General features: G+C 48.8%; 1 protein-coding gene across 2 annotated transcripts in view; it reads right to left on the bottom strand.

Moving 5' to 3' along the window:
- ITPKB (inositol-trisphosphate 3-kinase B) overlaps positions 1-14,771 on the bottom strand; it is a 71,206-nt gene extending 56,435 nt beyond the window's left edge. The window contains exons 1-2 of one of the 2 annotated variants that reach the window (XM_015623041.2): positions 14,162-14,771; positions 11,696-12,767 (exon numbers count right to left, since the gene is read on the bottom strand). In XM_015623041.2, coding sequence (XP_015478527.1) covers positions 11,696-12,604 — 909 coding nt within the window. In that variant the 5' untranslated portion in view covers positions 12,605-12,767; positions 14,162-14,771. Of the gene's footprint in view, positions 1-11,695; positions 12,793-14,161 lie in introns of those variants that run through there. The other variant, XM_033513269.1, reaches the window with a different exon arrangement.
- Between the last annotated feature and the right edge of the window lie 1,552 nt (positions 14,772-16,323).

Raw genomic sequence — 16,323 nt, 5'->3', positions numbered from 1 at the left:
GCCAGCATGGGAGCTGGATTTATTTTATAACACCAGAGTTCAATCAAAAGACTAGGCGAGAGGAGATGTTCACATCGCGCTGGACACAGCTAAGATCATGGGGCTGTGAAAGGAAAACTCCATAACGGCTCATCTGGAGCCAAAGCAAAAGGAGGTGTTTCATTTTGGGTTACAAAAGTCCTAAAAAACCTTTTCTCTTCTCTTCTTTCAATGTGTTTTAGTGGTGAGGTCAACTTTTAAGTGAAAAACGCCATTTTGCATCAAATCTACATTTCAAATACTTGCAAAACATAAACAAACCATCCCCAAAATGAAACAGTTCATTCTGAAAGTGTCAGAATGACACGCACTGCTATTTTTAACATCCCTCCTTCTTCCCCCACCTCTGTATTTTTTTCTAGGCCAGAACTATTCAGAAAATGTGTTTGAATTTGTGAATCATTTTGACTCCCCCTCTCCCCTGACATTTGCTGGAAAATCTATTCTCTGCCAAAAAACTGTTCTTCCAGACCCAGTCAGTTCCTACAATCTCCTGTCCTGCCAGAGCTTGTCTGGACGGGTCTGAGGCTCTGACTGCCCTGGGAACACAGCACGGATGGTCCAGAGGAAGAGTAGGCCAGGGGGGAAAACCTCAGCCTCTGTCCAGGCAGTGATGGGCTCTGAAAAAGCTCTGAGCCACCCTCTCTTGAGACTGAATAGGGAGCTGGGCTCCAACAGAGGCCACCACACAGAAGGAATTCCTCATCAAGCTGTGGCTTCCAGATATGAGGGGAGTGCTTAGTTTTGGTTCTCTTGGAAAAATCTTGCATTCAAAGCCAGGCCACTGAAGGTTAAGTGTATGTACCATAGTGGCTTGGAGCTGTCTCCTATCAAGGTTACAGAAGATTTTGCTTTGGATTCAGTCAAGACATGAAAGCTCTGAGGCTTGCAAGACAATGTAGAGGTTTGATTCTTCGTAGCCTGGCGATTCATAGAACAATTTATGCCTTTGCAGTGCAAGTGTAAATGTTACCTTTCCCATTTTTGAGTGTTTTGCTCCTACCCTGGAACTTTTAGCAAGTGGAAAACTTGGATCTCTGTCAGTCCTCACATCCAACTTATCTGTAAGTCTTGCAGAGTTTTTCAGGATAGCATCTCTAACAGAGTCTCTCCAGCCTACCCACCCAACTGAAGTTCACCTTCTGGGCTCCCCAGATTTCTCATCTCAATAGCATTTGCTCTGCAAAGATCAATCAAACTCATTGTGGAAAGATTGCTTTTTGAATCTGTCATTTGGCCCTTCTGTGGCTCTCAGCCTCCCTACCTTGATTCCTTCTCCTGAGGTGCATCTCTAAGCTCTTTGGCTTTTCTTTCAAGACTGTGATTTATTCTATTCCCATCACTTCTTATTTCAGCGCTGAAAGGTCAACTCCTGCGTATGCTCAAGCATGAGATCAGCCTATATTAAACAGGCTCCTCTGAGCTTTCTGCCTTCTGGGAAGGTTTCCCATCCACAAGAACAAACCTGGAATCTGGAACTGCTTCCTGAGCCACCCAGATGCTCCAAAACCAAATACCAGTATTGGTTGGGATTGTACGATACAAGGAACACAATAACAGACTAGGTGGCATTGTGCTACCTTTGCATTTCCCTCTCATTACCAGCCCAGCATCTGGTCAATATTTTGGTCACTTGTGACCACCTGGACTCCTCTGCTGCTTTCCTTGGCTCAGAAAAGCCATTCCAGCAACGCAGGGTAACATGAGAAAACAGAGACCTGAGGAGAGAGGCCAAGTCTTTTTTCCTCGAGATGAGACATAGATGAGGGGCTGCTAATGGAGGAGCTGAACTACAGTCCTGGCTTCAGACCATTTGTTTTAACCTGCTGAGCAAGGTGGCTTCCATGAGAGCCAGACAACATCAGTTGTTCCTCCCCTGTGACAGTATGGTTCAGTTTGGAGCTGCTTTTCTAGAAGCTCATCTTGAATGTATGAACTTTACACAATTTTTTTGTCAGCGATTGTACATCTTGCTCAAAAGCTGTGACACGCACTGTTTGTGTGTGAAGGTGGGAATGTGACATCCAGCACTGTGATTCTGTTTGCTTTGCAAAAAGATCAAGGTTAGTTCCCACTCCACTAAAAGCACGGAAGGGAAACACAGGATTTGTCAAGCAGAGATAAACTGAATTGAGAACATTTTATACACAAATTCCTAGGAGAAGGTTAAAACAATGGAGCTGGGAGAGTACACTTGTCAAGGTTTTTTCAAACAATCCTTTTTCACATATTCTTTTAAAATACAACAGTAATTCAGGTGGATAGAGATAAGCCATTCTAAAACCCTTTTCCTTTGTTTCCTTTCTGGCAGCCCTGGTCTCCACCCCAGCAAGACATTCCTCCCACAAACCCCAGGGTGGAGGGCTGTCAGCTCTAGGTAAATATGGCTCCAAGGAGAGAGATAATAATTAACGCCCTCTTTCTGAAGCTGCTTTGGCAATTACAATTCCAAGGGCCTCCTACTCCTGTGACCACATGCCTCGCTTCCAAGGTGTATCTATTAATGGCAGCCCAAGAGTACTTAGAGCTGCTGCCCAGGAGTGCAGCTGTGTGCCAGCCCCTGGCAAGGGCACCATGACATGCTGGGACTCAAAGGCCAAAGCAGCAACGCCCATCTCTTCTCCTCCCATTTGGAGGCACTGCCCATCCCTTCTTCTGCCACAGCAGGCACCTACCTGGGCTGTGCACACTTGCTGTTATCCCACACTCCATCTACAACAGCCCCCTGAGGTGGGAATACCACCCCAGGGCCATTCATGGTCATTTTGTGCAGGTACCCAGAGCAGTACAAGGTACGAGGTGATGCTGGACTGGCCTCAGTGCAGCTAAGATGATTCTGTACAGACATGGATAAAAGAAGAAGAATTTGGCTCCTTTTCAGAGTTCAAAGAAATATTTGAGCCTATGGGCACTGATTCAGGCTCATCTCTAATTATATCTCAAGTTCAGCCTTTTAAACCAGTTCTTTAGTCCTCAGTAAGGGTCACTTTGCAGTTGTTATTACAGTTTCTTGCCAATCTGTTGTTGGATTTTCCACTTGACATTATTAAGGGATTAAGTTGTTTGTCTCATCATCTTTTATCTGTCCTGTTCATTTTCCTAAAAACAGACTTTAGCCAGACCAGAAAAGATAGGAGGAAAAAAAAGAAGCCCAGCATTTTCAAGATATAATCATGGTTTTGGATTTGCCATTGTTACTGTTTAAATTTATTACTTTGGATATGTAAACTTTGCTGACTCCTTTAATCTGGAATGTATTAGAGAAAGCATTAGGCATTACAACAAATCATTGGATTACACTGCCCCGATTCAGCTACAGCTGTGGAAGAAATATATAACAGGAGATCCCGTGGAGTTATACATTTCAGACTGAGTTCATCAATTGCCATAGAGAAGACAAAAACAAATGTAGCTGAGCCTGGAAAGAATGTTGCTAAAATTGGAGAAACATTTAATGTGAGTAGCCTAGGGGTGCAATAACTTTGCCTGTAATTTAACAAAACCCACCCACATAAAACATACCAAGAGAGATTACAGATTGGATTCTCTGATCTGTAGTCTGCCAAGAAAGCAAACCTGACTTTTTTCCCTTTCCTGCAGATGCAGGTTTAAACAGTCCCTGCAGAGTGTTAAATACATATTACCAACAATAGCAACAATATTACATTTGGACACATTGCTAATTCTCCGACTGGCTGCTCTGTACCTTGCTCGCAGTGGGAGGAGACCCCTGGATAACTAATGGAGCTTGGCTGCCAGCAGAGCAATTCCTATGGTCCACATGGTGAGAAGGAGCCTGCTCACCTCCCCCTCACTCCCACCCCTTCTTGGAGCCCTGGTCTTCTCTCTTTCAAGGGGTACGCCTGGGCTTGTACTTAAGTACCCCTTTAATGAAAATGCTTTGAATGCCTTTAGCTCAATGGGATAAAAGCTATTCCTACGCCATCCTAAAATGCAGGACTGCACCCAACAAGGCTCAGTGGTGAGCCAAAGGCCAGCCTCAGCTCCTGCCCTTCTCCTGAGTGGCAGGGATCAGAGACTGTTTAGCAAGAAACGAGAGAAAAACACCCAACCCTACAACGCAGTTTCCAAAAAACCTCCCTGCAGAACTTTCCATTTATAAACCTCCTGTCTCCAAAGGCTCTGAGGCACTGTACCTGTGAACGGGCAAACCCCCCAGAGGGACTGCATCCCTGGTTCATTAATTCAACTTAAGGTTGGATTTACCACAGGATGTAACTGGATACATGCAGGAGTGAGCACGGCGAAAAACGATCAAGGACCAAACCTGCAGCATGCTCCTGCTGGCTTCAGCGGAGCTACAACTGCTTTTATCAGCATTTTATCTGACCCTATCAAAAGGAGCGAATTGTTTAGCAAAGGAAGAGGGCTCTTTGATTCTATCTTGCTGCAGATAAATTGCCCAAGCAAGGGCAAAGGGACAGGAAGCGAAGGGGGAGGAGAAGGAGCTGATGCTGAAGGTAGGTGCTTAGCCTTTGCTAAACAGCCCCTTCTGCAAAAGCTGATGGGGTGGGAGGAAAGAGTTGTGTCATCTCCCTGCCATAGCCATTCGACCAAAATGTTGTGCGGCTTACCCCTGGTGTTGATATACTGGTCCTCATTCTGGCTGAAGGGAGTTTTGTGACAGTGAAGACTGCAAGACCCATGAAACCTCCTTCTGCTTTGCAAAGTACAGGAACTCTATTGTCCAAAATCCCAAGTACTAGACTTAGAGTCAAGGATGAAACCCTGGGAAAAACATCAGTTCAGAGAGCAACCCCAGGTGCCGACATCTCTGCAAATCAAGTGTGTGAAGCAAACAGTGAAGAGACAACCTAATTCTGTCCTTTGAATCTAACTTTTTAAAATGTCTGTTGGCATGTCCCTACAGAGCACATCTATGTCTTTCACAGAGACAAGGGATGCTTTACTATTACTTAAAACCACAGCACTGCAGAATGCTAATGAAGTTCCCGTTGTGTAGGGCTGATCAGATAATACACTGTATTGCTTACAAGAAGTAGTTGTAAGTGCTAAGCACTTGTTGTTTTACCCCCTAGTTCTCCTTCCAAAAACAATCCTTGTGTTTTGGAGCAGCAATAAATCTTATATCTGAAACAGAAATAATTAAATTCCTTTTACTGGCTGTCCCTTTTCCCATGTCATTAATGAAAAGAACTTTCTTTACTATAAAAAAAAGAAAAATCACTTCTTTCTTTTCATGGCTGAAATGCATGAAAAGACTGAAATAAATACTGAGAGAGGGAAGAGTCTAACGTGGGTCTTAGCAGCTTGCAGCAGCTCCTGACTCCAATATTACCTGTCTCTGAGAGATTAAGGTCAGAAACCATTCTGTAAATGCAGCCCGTGGCTGACAGCAGCGATGGGGATCTCTACAGGCACACAGCTGTGACAGCAGCTCTGGGCTGAACTCCCACTGTGCCTGGGAAAGGAGCTGCAGCCTACATTTTCCAAAGGCTTTTCCGAGTGCATTCACAGTGCGCATACCCAGACTGAAACTTGCAGGCGGAGACCGCAAACTTCTGAATGTACCTGCACCAGTTCATGCTGAAAGACACTGCTGGATGATACTCCTGTTACAGAGAATGCTGAATTTTGCTGCCTAAACACTGATTTTAAAGACAATCACAGGCACTTGCTTTTGAGGCTGGTAGACCTCAGACTGAATCGGTTTTCTGAACTACTTGGAGCCATTGTGCAGGTTATGGATGATCTGGGTTTTTATGTGTAGGAATAAAAATGAAATTCCAATAAATTTTATAGAAGAAATTCAGAAACAGATTCCTCTGTCTTAAAGCAAACTCTTGGGCTAGTTGTGAAGATCCCACTAGAGTAAGAGAGAAGAAAGCTACATTAGGAAAACCTTAGGATGACTGAGGAGACACTCAGTAAGGCGAAGCAAGATGAATGCCATAAAAGGGCCACTTCAAGTGACACAGCAAGTGTGGAAGCCAGCATTCCCCAAAAAGTCACATTTAAGAAAAGGGATTAGGCTGCAAAGTTACTCAGTGATTTGAAAATGTTAACATTTAGTTTTCACTGTCTGTTAAATATTAACATATCTTTCTTAGAAAGCTTGGCTGGGCCTCAGTGGAAGAAAGCAGGTCAAATTTACTGCAGAAATTTACCTACTGGTATAAACAAAATAATCTCTAACCATTACAGGAGACTAATCTTAGCTGAAGCGATATTTAATGTCACACATAGATGTCATTATTTCTGTAGTGAGATGGAACAGAATTACATGTAAAGAAAACATTAGCTCAGCAGTGGCTTTTAGCCATCGTATGGCATGTGAAGAGCTCAGTGCTGCACTAATATTTTCTTCACATGCAAATCTGTCGTAACACCTTATAGAAATAATATGGAAAACATGAGACAGGTGCTGACTACACTTTGGGTTTGGCCATTGAAACTCTCTAAAAAGGGGAAGACAAAACTCTGAAGTTTCCACTTCCATGAAATTCACCCAGTTTTCCATCCAAAGGATCCAAACAGGCAAGCCCCTGATATCCTGCAATTCCCACCAGAAGAGGTGGAAATCTGTCTCTTTCCAGTGCTGGGGATCCTAAAGATAATGGGTCTAATGTTTGTTCTTCCTGCACCTCAGAAATACAGGGGCGGGGTTATTTTGCTACTTTCATGGATGCTTTCAGCATGAATTTTTTTTGAGAAACAAAATATGCAAGAGACAGCAGCTGTGCTAGCAAATAAGTCCCTTTATGAAAAGGATCTGCTATGTGCCATGTAATTCCTGCCCTGTCAATCATGGAGAATGTATGCAGAGAAGAAACCCTTCCCAATGAGCTTAAAAGTGCTGATGAAAACAGACTTGAAGTAGCACCATATGTCTCTCATTGGGTTATGGCAGCATCTTCACTCAGCCTCTGTGGGTGGAAGCCCATAGAAAAGCTGCTTATTCCCTGAGAGGGTCACATGAGTAGGTAGAGGATAAGCTACGGAATAGGGAGTGATGCTTTGTGAAGTCCCTGAAGTGCAATGCCTCCATCCACAAAGAGCCTGAAGCTCTGCCCAGTCCACCGAGCACTGGGGTGTCCTTATCTCATCCCAGCAGGTAGAACACACCATGCTGTCAGGTCTGCTTAGCATGGTGCTCTGAAAGGGGAAACACAGAGCTGTCGACCTCATTCCCCTCTCCCTCCTAATCTTCCCACAGCAGGGAGACTCCATCCTTTGGCAATTTACCAGGTGTGCTAAGCATCTTCCCTTTCAGAAAATGAAAGAACAGTCTCTCTTCTGAGTAAGCAGGCAGGGCCCTAATACACCAGACTATATTGATACTAAATCAGAGATACCACTCACAAGCTCATAAGATTAGGAGCTTTTAAGACAAACACAGTGGGAGTAAGGAGTAAAACACATAAACACAGTTGGCATAAAGATATATATTCACAGGGCTTGCATGTATCACCATAGCCATGTGGTCATGGTTTCTGTTACACAAAGACTTCCTGATCACAGTGACAGCTTGGAAAGGGAACGAAAGCACATTTAATTTGATTGATTTTTATAGGAACAAATCAGGACTCCTGTTGTCAGCTTATGCCTTGGAACATCTCAAAGAGAAATAAGCAAAGATCCCAGAGGCCCTTGGCTGACACTAGCTGTATCTAAACTTGGCTCCTTTCAGGACTGTATTAACAGCCATTGTGAGTCAAACAAATAAATCAATTAAAAGAATGCCTGTCATCAGCACTGCCATTAGCTTTTTCCAAAAGTTCTTGCCATTTCGCACAGGTTAATGGAAGTCTCTTATTCTGAGAAATCTACTCGGCCTGCTGAAAGGAGCAGAAGTTTCACAGTGTACCAAGTCCCTTGATTTACTATTCTACTGTACATCCTTGCATTTCCACAGCGGCTGTGGGAAAGCCAGGAAGAGGAACACCGCAATGTCTTGCACTGTTTTTCCAGGAAGGGGTTCTTTTCCCCCCTGACATGTCATTTTTCTATAGTACGTGCTTGCTTGCACAATTTCTGCCTTTCCCCACACTTGTCTGTTGCTTTGTCTCCAGTTGTGGAGAAGTTGACACACTAGGGAATTTAAGTCAATGACAAGGACTCACTAATGACCAGCTATGGAATATCTTTGGTTTAAGGGGTACAGCCAGTTTCCAAGAGTTGGACAAGTCTGCTGCAGAGTACCTCTTGGTTATCAGCAATCCCTTGGGAAGACACAGTAGAGCCCCCAGAATAGCAAAACTAATACACTGCTATTTTTCCAGTCAATAAGTTAGTGGGAGTCACACCTAGAACGTATCTTATTTTAGGTCTTAGGAGACTGGGTGGCTATTTCAGGCTGCCTGTGCTGCTCAGAACCTGGGGCAAAGGTTCTGGGGCAAACTTTCTCACTTCACTACACACCCAAACTGTGTGATCAGCCATGAGGGGAGAAATGCCCCCCTCAGCATGAGACAGTGATGGAGGCAGGTGCCTTCCAACAGTCGCTGCATCCTCCTGACTCAGGTTGGTGAGCAGAGGCATCAGTTCCTTCCCCAAACTGCCCGTGTTGGTCACAGGGGGTGTGCAGAGAGGGCTCCCCTGTGGCATTTCCAAACCACAGTGTTCCCATCCCAACACGCTTTCTGGACAGCCCGTCCCTCCCACACAGCCCGAGAAGTGCAGTCGCTCAAGTGTCTCTGAAACCTTGCAAGCATCAATAAACAAGCATGGGGTTTCTCCAGCAGCAGCCCACAGCCCGGGGAAAGCCACAGCTGCAGAAGCCCTTACGTAGAAGTTTACTCAGACCTTAAGTGGATGTGCAATTAAACAGCAAAACGTCACGTTGCCTACTGTCACTGCACTTCACAAGTCTGCAACCACCATGTCAGGGCCACTGTGGCCTGGTGCTGTGAGTCCACTGAGCACCAGGGCACTCCAGGGACAGGGAAAACTTTGAGCAAACTGTTTCATAAACAGAGGCAAAGCCTGTTTCAGCCACAGATGTCCAAAAAATGTGGCCACAATACCTCCCTCCCTCCTTTTCACTTGCAACATCATTTTCTTACTGGCCAATTTTCAGGTCTGAACACAAACAAAGTTTCCTACCTGGAGTACAAATGAAGGACGAATCCATGCCAGCCGGAGGGATCTGCCTGTTTCCCTGGGATGTCAGGAGGAACGACAATAGACAGCCGGACATCCCTAACAGATTTGCTAAGCCACACAGCCTCCAAAAAGGAAGGGCAGGAGCAGGCCTGCTGTTTATCAAATCTGTAAACATGCTATGTGAGATGTGCAGCACAGACTGTATCTGTGGCAGGAACTGCTTTCCTGCCGCTCGTCATTACCTCTCCTCCAGGTACAACAGCCTCTCCTGTGCCAGCAGCACCCACTGCAGACAGGCAGGGCTCTCTGCCTGCCCTGCGTTTATCTAAACCCAGAGGCACCTTGTTGGTTTCTCTTGGCCAAGGTCTCCCAGGATTTGACTAAAAGCAGGAGTTGTGGAGAGAGCTTCTCACACATTCTCCCTCATTACACAACTCATTTTCAGACCATGTGCACTGTTGAAAGGAAATAGTAAATTCATGAAAACAAATGAGTGTGCAACCTGACACTGCTTCAGTAGCTGCCTTCTGCTGTCATTATGAATTTACAAGATATTGCCAACCAGTACACAAAGCTGGGTATTATTTATACAAAATCAATTTTGAATTACTGGGCATCTGCATATAATCCTGCTGAGAAGTTGACCATAACCTGCCAAAGTCAGTGATCAGCCCTGCATGGGACCCGCGGAGCCCTGTGGAAATTAGTATCATTGTAAATTAACCTCACTGCTCCTGCTGAGACTCCAGTGCTGAAACACAAAATCAAGTGCAGCTTCTTAGGCTGCCTGACATGCTTTGGATCAGATCTTTGTCTCTTTTAGCCTGAGTAGTCCCATGAAGCCCAGCAGTCACTCAGATCTTAGACCTGATCTGAGTTTGCTCTCATCCAGACCTTTTAGCAATACAAATGAGCCTTGCCTGTTCACTGCTGAGCCACCACCCTGGCTGAGCTCACTGGAGACCACGGGAGGTTGTGCAGAGTCAGCTTGAGGGTCCAGGAAGCTTTCTACAGGAGCATCAGGCATGCTTTTGCCCATCAATGAACTGTTTTCTGCAGCAAATCAGTGGGATCTGGCACTAGGAATGGTCATTAGCGCAGAGAATGGAGCAGAGATTACTACAGCTCATGCACATAAAACCAGCAGAATTTAATCAGCAGAGGGATTGTAGCAGCTCCCAAAGGGAACAAGCTGATTCATCAGTTGAGAGCCCCAAAATACAAAACTGTCTGCAAACACGATGAACTACAGATTCATAACTGCATTAACTGATTTTACTCAGCTGCTGCTCCATCCTCAGCAGAACAGAGCCTGGATTCTTGGAATAAGACAAAAGGAGTACAAAAGAAAAGATACTTATTTCAGCCTGCTGAGTATTTTACAAACCACAGTCTCAGTTCTTCCAAGTTTGATGCCTTCACTTAGATGCTTCCCTGCAGTAGTTTTCCTCATGTCATTGAGTTTAGCAGGAGTTTCACTACCATGTGTCTATAGGAAGTTGAACGTAGTGAAACACATCATTGAAAATTGATGGGCCTTTATTAAACTCTTTAAATTAATGAGCCACTGGGTTGTCCTGCATGTTTCAAGGTTTGTCAGTGTGAGGCTGCGGTGCTGGGCTCAAATCAATCTAATGTCTCCGAGATGGATGATAGCAAAGACCATGTGCTGTTTGGAGAACCTCGTGATGGGTGCCCTGCACTGGGTTAAAGTGGTTCAAAGCCCTCTGGATAACTGGTGTGACAGCTCAGAGAAAAGCACGCTCTGTGTGATGCACTCAGACATGCAATGAACTCCCCTAGTGACACAACAAATCCCATGACTGTCTCATGCCTTTGGAGAATGCCTCAGAGCTCTCCTCTCTGAGATCTTTCTTCTCTAAGGGTAACAAAACACTTGATTTCTCTTGCCTAAAGCCTCACAACCAGCTCCACAGCACAGATCCTGAAACAAATGAACTTAATATAAATACCTAATAAAAATACGCTTACCTAAAATATAAGATACCCCACAAGCAAGAAGTTTTATTCAAAAGGGGAATTACCAGAAATTCTGGAGCATTTTGCTTCTGTGTGAAAGACACAGAGACAGTGTGGTGATGGGCATCACTGTAAACCTGAACAGACAGCCCACACAGTTTCAACTCCAGGGAGGAAATAAATTCTCCCTCAGGCTCATGTAAACCATGGGAAACCTCCAGCACCCAGGGAAGCTGTGCTGAGGAAAAACTGAAGCTCATAACCACATGTCAGCAGAAGACTGCAGTGCATGGATGTATTTTAAGCATGCTGGCAGGCAGCTTTGCAGCACCAAGGAAGCTCTGCAAGGACTGTGCACAGTAAATCAGGTACCACTACTCTCTCATGTGAGGATTTTCCAACTAAGAATCCCTCTTCTAAGTCTGAAAGCTCTTCATGTGAGGGAAAGCAAACACCATTGAGCAAGTGTAAAGTTTCTCTGCAGAACTCTGCTGCACCAGACCTCTGCTCTCCAGCTGCAGCTGTGCCTTGGAGCAGGGATGCTGCTACCCTTCACCCCACCTCCCCAGGGCTGGCACACAAGACTCACCACTCGGGGCTTCTGCTGGTCCAGGGTCTGCAGGAAGGCCGGGGTCTGGTCCAGGGTGCGCTCGGGGTCACTGGAGATGTCCTCCTCAGACTCCTCCCAGGACGAGGAGAAGCCAGTGGAAGATGCTGAGGATGATGAGAGCTTCCGGACAGGCAGGCTGCCAGGGGGCAGGGTGCCCACCTCCTCCTCCGGGCCCCCCAGGTCTGTGACAATGACGGCAGGGATGCTTCCACCAATGGCTGGGTGCTGGCCCTTAAGTCCTGTGGGGGCCACCACCACCTCCTCTTGCCGTGGTGCAAGCCCTGACTGCTCCAGGGGTCTGCTGCTCTCTGCCAGCTCCACCATCATCACTGGCCTCCTGGAGGGCTCTGCAGTGCTCACACAAACCTGCACCCCACCAGCATCGGGGGCCTCGCTCTCCCCGTAGGCTCGCGGCCGGGGTCCGGTTCCAAGTCCCGCCACAGGTGCCGTGGGGCTGGCCGGACGGGGCCGGGCTAGCCGGGGGCTCCGGGGTGGCTGGGCAGCAGAGCTGTGTGCCTGGATGTGTGCCTCGAAGAGCCCCACTTTCTGGTTCACCTGCACGTTGTGCAGCTCCCGTTGAAGCTGCCGTGCCATGGGGGGTCCCGGCTGTCCCTCTTCGCCTCGGCTGCCCCGCCGCCCCCCGGGGCTGGCTGGCTGCCGCAGGGGCTCCTCAGGTGGTGGGAAGAGGAAAGTGGGGCCACAGCGTGGGGAGCGGGGCGGCACCGGGGCCGCGCTGAAAACAGGGAGCGAGCGGCAGCTGCCGGGCGTCTCCGGACCCCTGGGCAGCACTTGTCCGGGAGGAGGCGGCGTCTTGCTCCTGCCGCTTGTCACCTCGCTGTTGCTATTCATCATCACCAAGCTATTGAGCGCATAGCAGTACACGGCCATAGTAGTCAGCCGGGGAGCACAGGGAGGCCGTCGCCACTGCCGCCTCGGCACTCAGGTTCTGCGGGGCTGCCCAGGGTCTCTCCACGACGGGACCAGCAGCATCGCCAGCAGGAAAAAGGGGAGCTGGGCTGGCCCTGGCCCGCACCTCCATAAAATGGGACAGCTGGGGAGAGAGAAGCAGTGAGAGTAGTTCTGTACCCTCCCTTAGCTCACCATCCAGCTGGGCACACAGCGTGCCAGACTCTTCCCACCAGCATGCATCCCCAGTGCGCCGCCCCTGGGGACACCGTCCAGCCTGGTCATCAGAAGGATCTGAGTGAAGGGGAAGTCAGGTTTGGGGCTGTTTCCCCTCTCCCCTGCCTTCCCTGCCCCCTCTCCAGGTTGCCTGTCGACACAGCTGCAGCAGCATTGTTTGAGAGGACACTCAGCCAGCAGCCATTCCCGCAACAGAATAAGAGAATTGCAGTCAACTGGTGTGAACTGAAAGTTGGGAACTTTCAAGTGTTTGCCCCAAAACCTGACATTTTCTAACGGAAAATAAAAAGTCCAAACAACTTACAGTTGTTACACTCAAGTCTGTCACCTAGAGCAAGACCAAGTCTCAGGAATGGATTTCTGTTGTATGATACCCAGGGAGACTCTCTGCTTGCACAGCTCTGTATGGCACAGGGCCACATCTCAAGTTAGCCCCCTAACTCACCACGTGCAACAACACGGATTTGCACATCTTCATGAATGCCCTGGCTAAATGTGCCACTCCTGTGCACATCTCCTGTCTGGGATGTCGAACACTGCAACCGCCTCCAAGTCACAGCCCGGACCCCACATGCAGAGAAGTGCAGTGATGTTTGTTTTGGCGAGTGTGTAGCTGTGTACGTGTGTGAGAGAGGCTCTGCAGCTTGTAGGTGGCTCTCTGTGACACTGTGCACTTCAGCTTGCCTTCCATCATCTTCTGTTTGCTCCATGTGCACTGGAGTTGCAGTCCCCATCCCATGCCAGGGCATGGGAGCTCCTGAGAACTGTGTCTGCACAAACACACTGCCCACATGAGAGTACAAACTTGTTTACACACAGTGCGCTAACTCTGGCTATGGGTGTACATGCCTCTGGAAGCACTCGCATGTGATGCTATCAGCGGTATCCCTGTGCGTCCCCCTGTGAGGCTCCTGGCAGGTAAATGCCCACAAGTCTAAGCGCAGTCCCAACTCACGGTGTGACCAAAGGGCTTCCCATCCCTCTGGGCATTGCTTGGAGGCAGTGCGAGGCTCAACGGAGCCCAGGCAGCGCGGGCAGCCACTCTTTGCAGGGATCCTAGCCACAGCAATGCTCCCAGCACCGCGGCTGGAGTACGAAAGCGAGCATCCGCACAAGGTGCTCGGCCAGACTTCGGGCGTGGGACAGCCCGCTCGGCCCCGGGGAAGCACCCTGCCCCTCTGCCCGCCCCCGGCTCGCCCCTTCCTCCGCGCGGGGCCCGGCTGGCCCCGCACCGCCCCCGGAGCGGCTGCCGGGGATCCCCCGGCGGAGGGGCGGCCGCGACCCCCCCGCGCCGCCGCTTACCTGGGGCTGGGATCCGCGCCCGTCCTCAGTGCGCGCCGCCCGGCAGCGCCCGCCGGCGGCCGCGGGGCGCTCCCGAAACCATCGCCGCGGGGCTGCCGGGACACCCGCTCCCTCCGCGACTCCAAGCGCCTCTCCTGCCCCGGGGCGGACCGGCCGAGCCGGGTTCTGCCCCTCCTCTGCCCGGGCGGCCAAGGCTGCGCGGGCGGCTCCGGGTTCCGGGCGGCTCCGCGCTCCGGGCAGCTCCGCGCCGCGGCCCCGGCGCCCGCTCCCGGTGCGGCTGGAAAGGCGGAGAGAGCAGGAGGAGGAGGAGAGGGAGAGGAGCGGCGAGGAGGAGGAGGAGAGCGGAGGGAGGGGGTAGGAGAGCAGGAAGGAAGTTGTGAGCCTGTCTGGGGTTGAACTCAGCGGAACAAGTTTTTTTTTTTTTCTCTTCTCGCTCGGCTCGGGCTGGAGGGAAACACTGAAAAAAAAAAAGTTTCCATTGTTAACTAAGAAAAAAACCAACTAACAAAACAACAAAAAAACCCCACTGTCGCCGTGCTTTGGTTGCTGAGCTGTGGGTTCAAGACACACGAGGCATTTTCCACCCTCGGTAGCGGCGTGCGGTGCGGGGCCCGGCAGAGCCCCCGGTCAGCCCCGGCACCGCCCGCCCGGGGGGGGCATCCCCCGCCTCGCCTCCGCATCCCGGCCTCCCAGCGCCGCCGGCCGATCGAGCCCTCCCCGCGGCACAGCGCTCAAGGCAAAGGGTGGTGCCGGCAGCGCCAGCAACGCGGAGTTAAAGGCCACCCAGCTCCCCACGCACCCGGCTCGAAGGCACCGACTAAGCTAGCGATTGCCCCCGGCATCCCCCTTCCCCAGGCACCACGGCTCAGTCCTGCTGCTTCTCAGTGTGTTGGTCGTTCACACGAGCCTAAGGCTGGCGCAAAGCCCTCCCTGCCAGGTTGGGTCAGCACATCCCAAGGGAGGTAGGATGACCGCCACACTTCTGTAGAGGGTCGATGGCATTTTGACTTGCTGTGATGATGCTCCAGGTTTAGGCAGGGCTGCAGCTAACTCGTTCAGGACACTATCTATCCTTTTTGATTCATGGAGGGACACAGCACTTTCTCAGCACCTGCAGCCCCCAGGCTTGGATCCTGCTTGGCAGGAGAAGCAGGCTCTTGGCTGTGATACAGCCTGGCTTGTGTATCAAGGTAACTCATTGGAAATAGTTGTCTGTACGTCAGCACTTTAGGAGAGCAGGCTCTCCAATTCACTCTCAAAGCAGTAGTCAAGGTCAAACCCAGATGACAGTTTTGGGGTTGGTCTGGACTGGCCAAAGACAAAAAAAAAAAAAAAAAAAAAGAGAGAAAAAGGAAAAAGAACAGCAATTTGCCTCTGCTAGGATTTCACAGCTAGGAATTTCCCCTAGAGAGGGAAATTGATGTCACAGCAGATCAGCTTTTCTGTAATTAAGACATAACCTCTAGAGCATAAACGGGGGCAGAGAGGTCTCCGAATTGGCAGAAGGTGTGGACTACCAATCCCACAGGCAGGCAGACAGAAACACCCAAACTGAGCTTATGTTTGTTTTTCCAGTAAGAGAAACGCTATTTTGAATTCAGTGCAGGAAAAGAAATTTATAGACTCTTTCCACTCCAATTTGTTTCCTCACAGTCTGTGCTTAGCTGGGGACTAGTCTTCATGAAATAAAGTATGAGATCAATCTCCCGGAGAAAAGTGACCCTGCTTAGTATAATGGCACTATTCATGGCATGAGCTTACCCCTATGTGCAAATATCTACAGATTCTGGTCATCTGTTGCTCACATTCTCTCATGTCTGCATACATGTTGAAAAGTAGGAACATTTGAAAGAAAGAATAAATCCAGGAATACAGGCAGATAAACAGGTATGCTCTTTTTTAGAACAGCTGTACTATGCTATGCTGGTAGCATCTGCAAATACTTGGAAGCATTACTGCACATCTGTGTGTGGATGTTTTGACCATTCTTTGGGCTTGTTGAAGAATATTTACACTACTGTAACCACAATGTATGCTTAAAGTCCCACCCTTTCTTAAAGTCCCACAAATTCAAACACCATCAAAAATTCATCCTATCAGAACAGGATAAAAGAGGGGTGAATTCACTACGGCATGTTTACAGGTACAAAACTCTCTCAAGG

This window comes from Parus major, chromosome 3, assembly GCF_001522545.3.
Source record: "Parus major isolate Abel chromosome 3, Parus_major1.1, whole genome shotgun sequence".
Taxonomy (NCBI): domain Eukaryota; kingdom Metazoa; phylum Chordata; class Aves; order Passeriformes; family Paridae; genus Parus; species Parus major.
The sequence above is the reverse complement of the archived record's forward strand: the minus strand, read 5'-3'. Positions and strand labels throughout refer to the sequence as shown.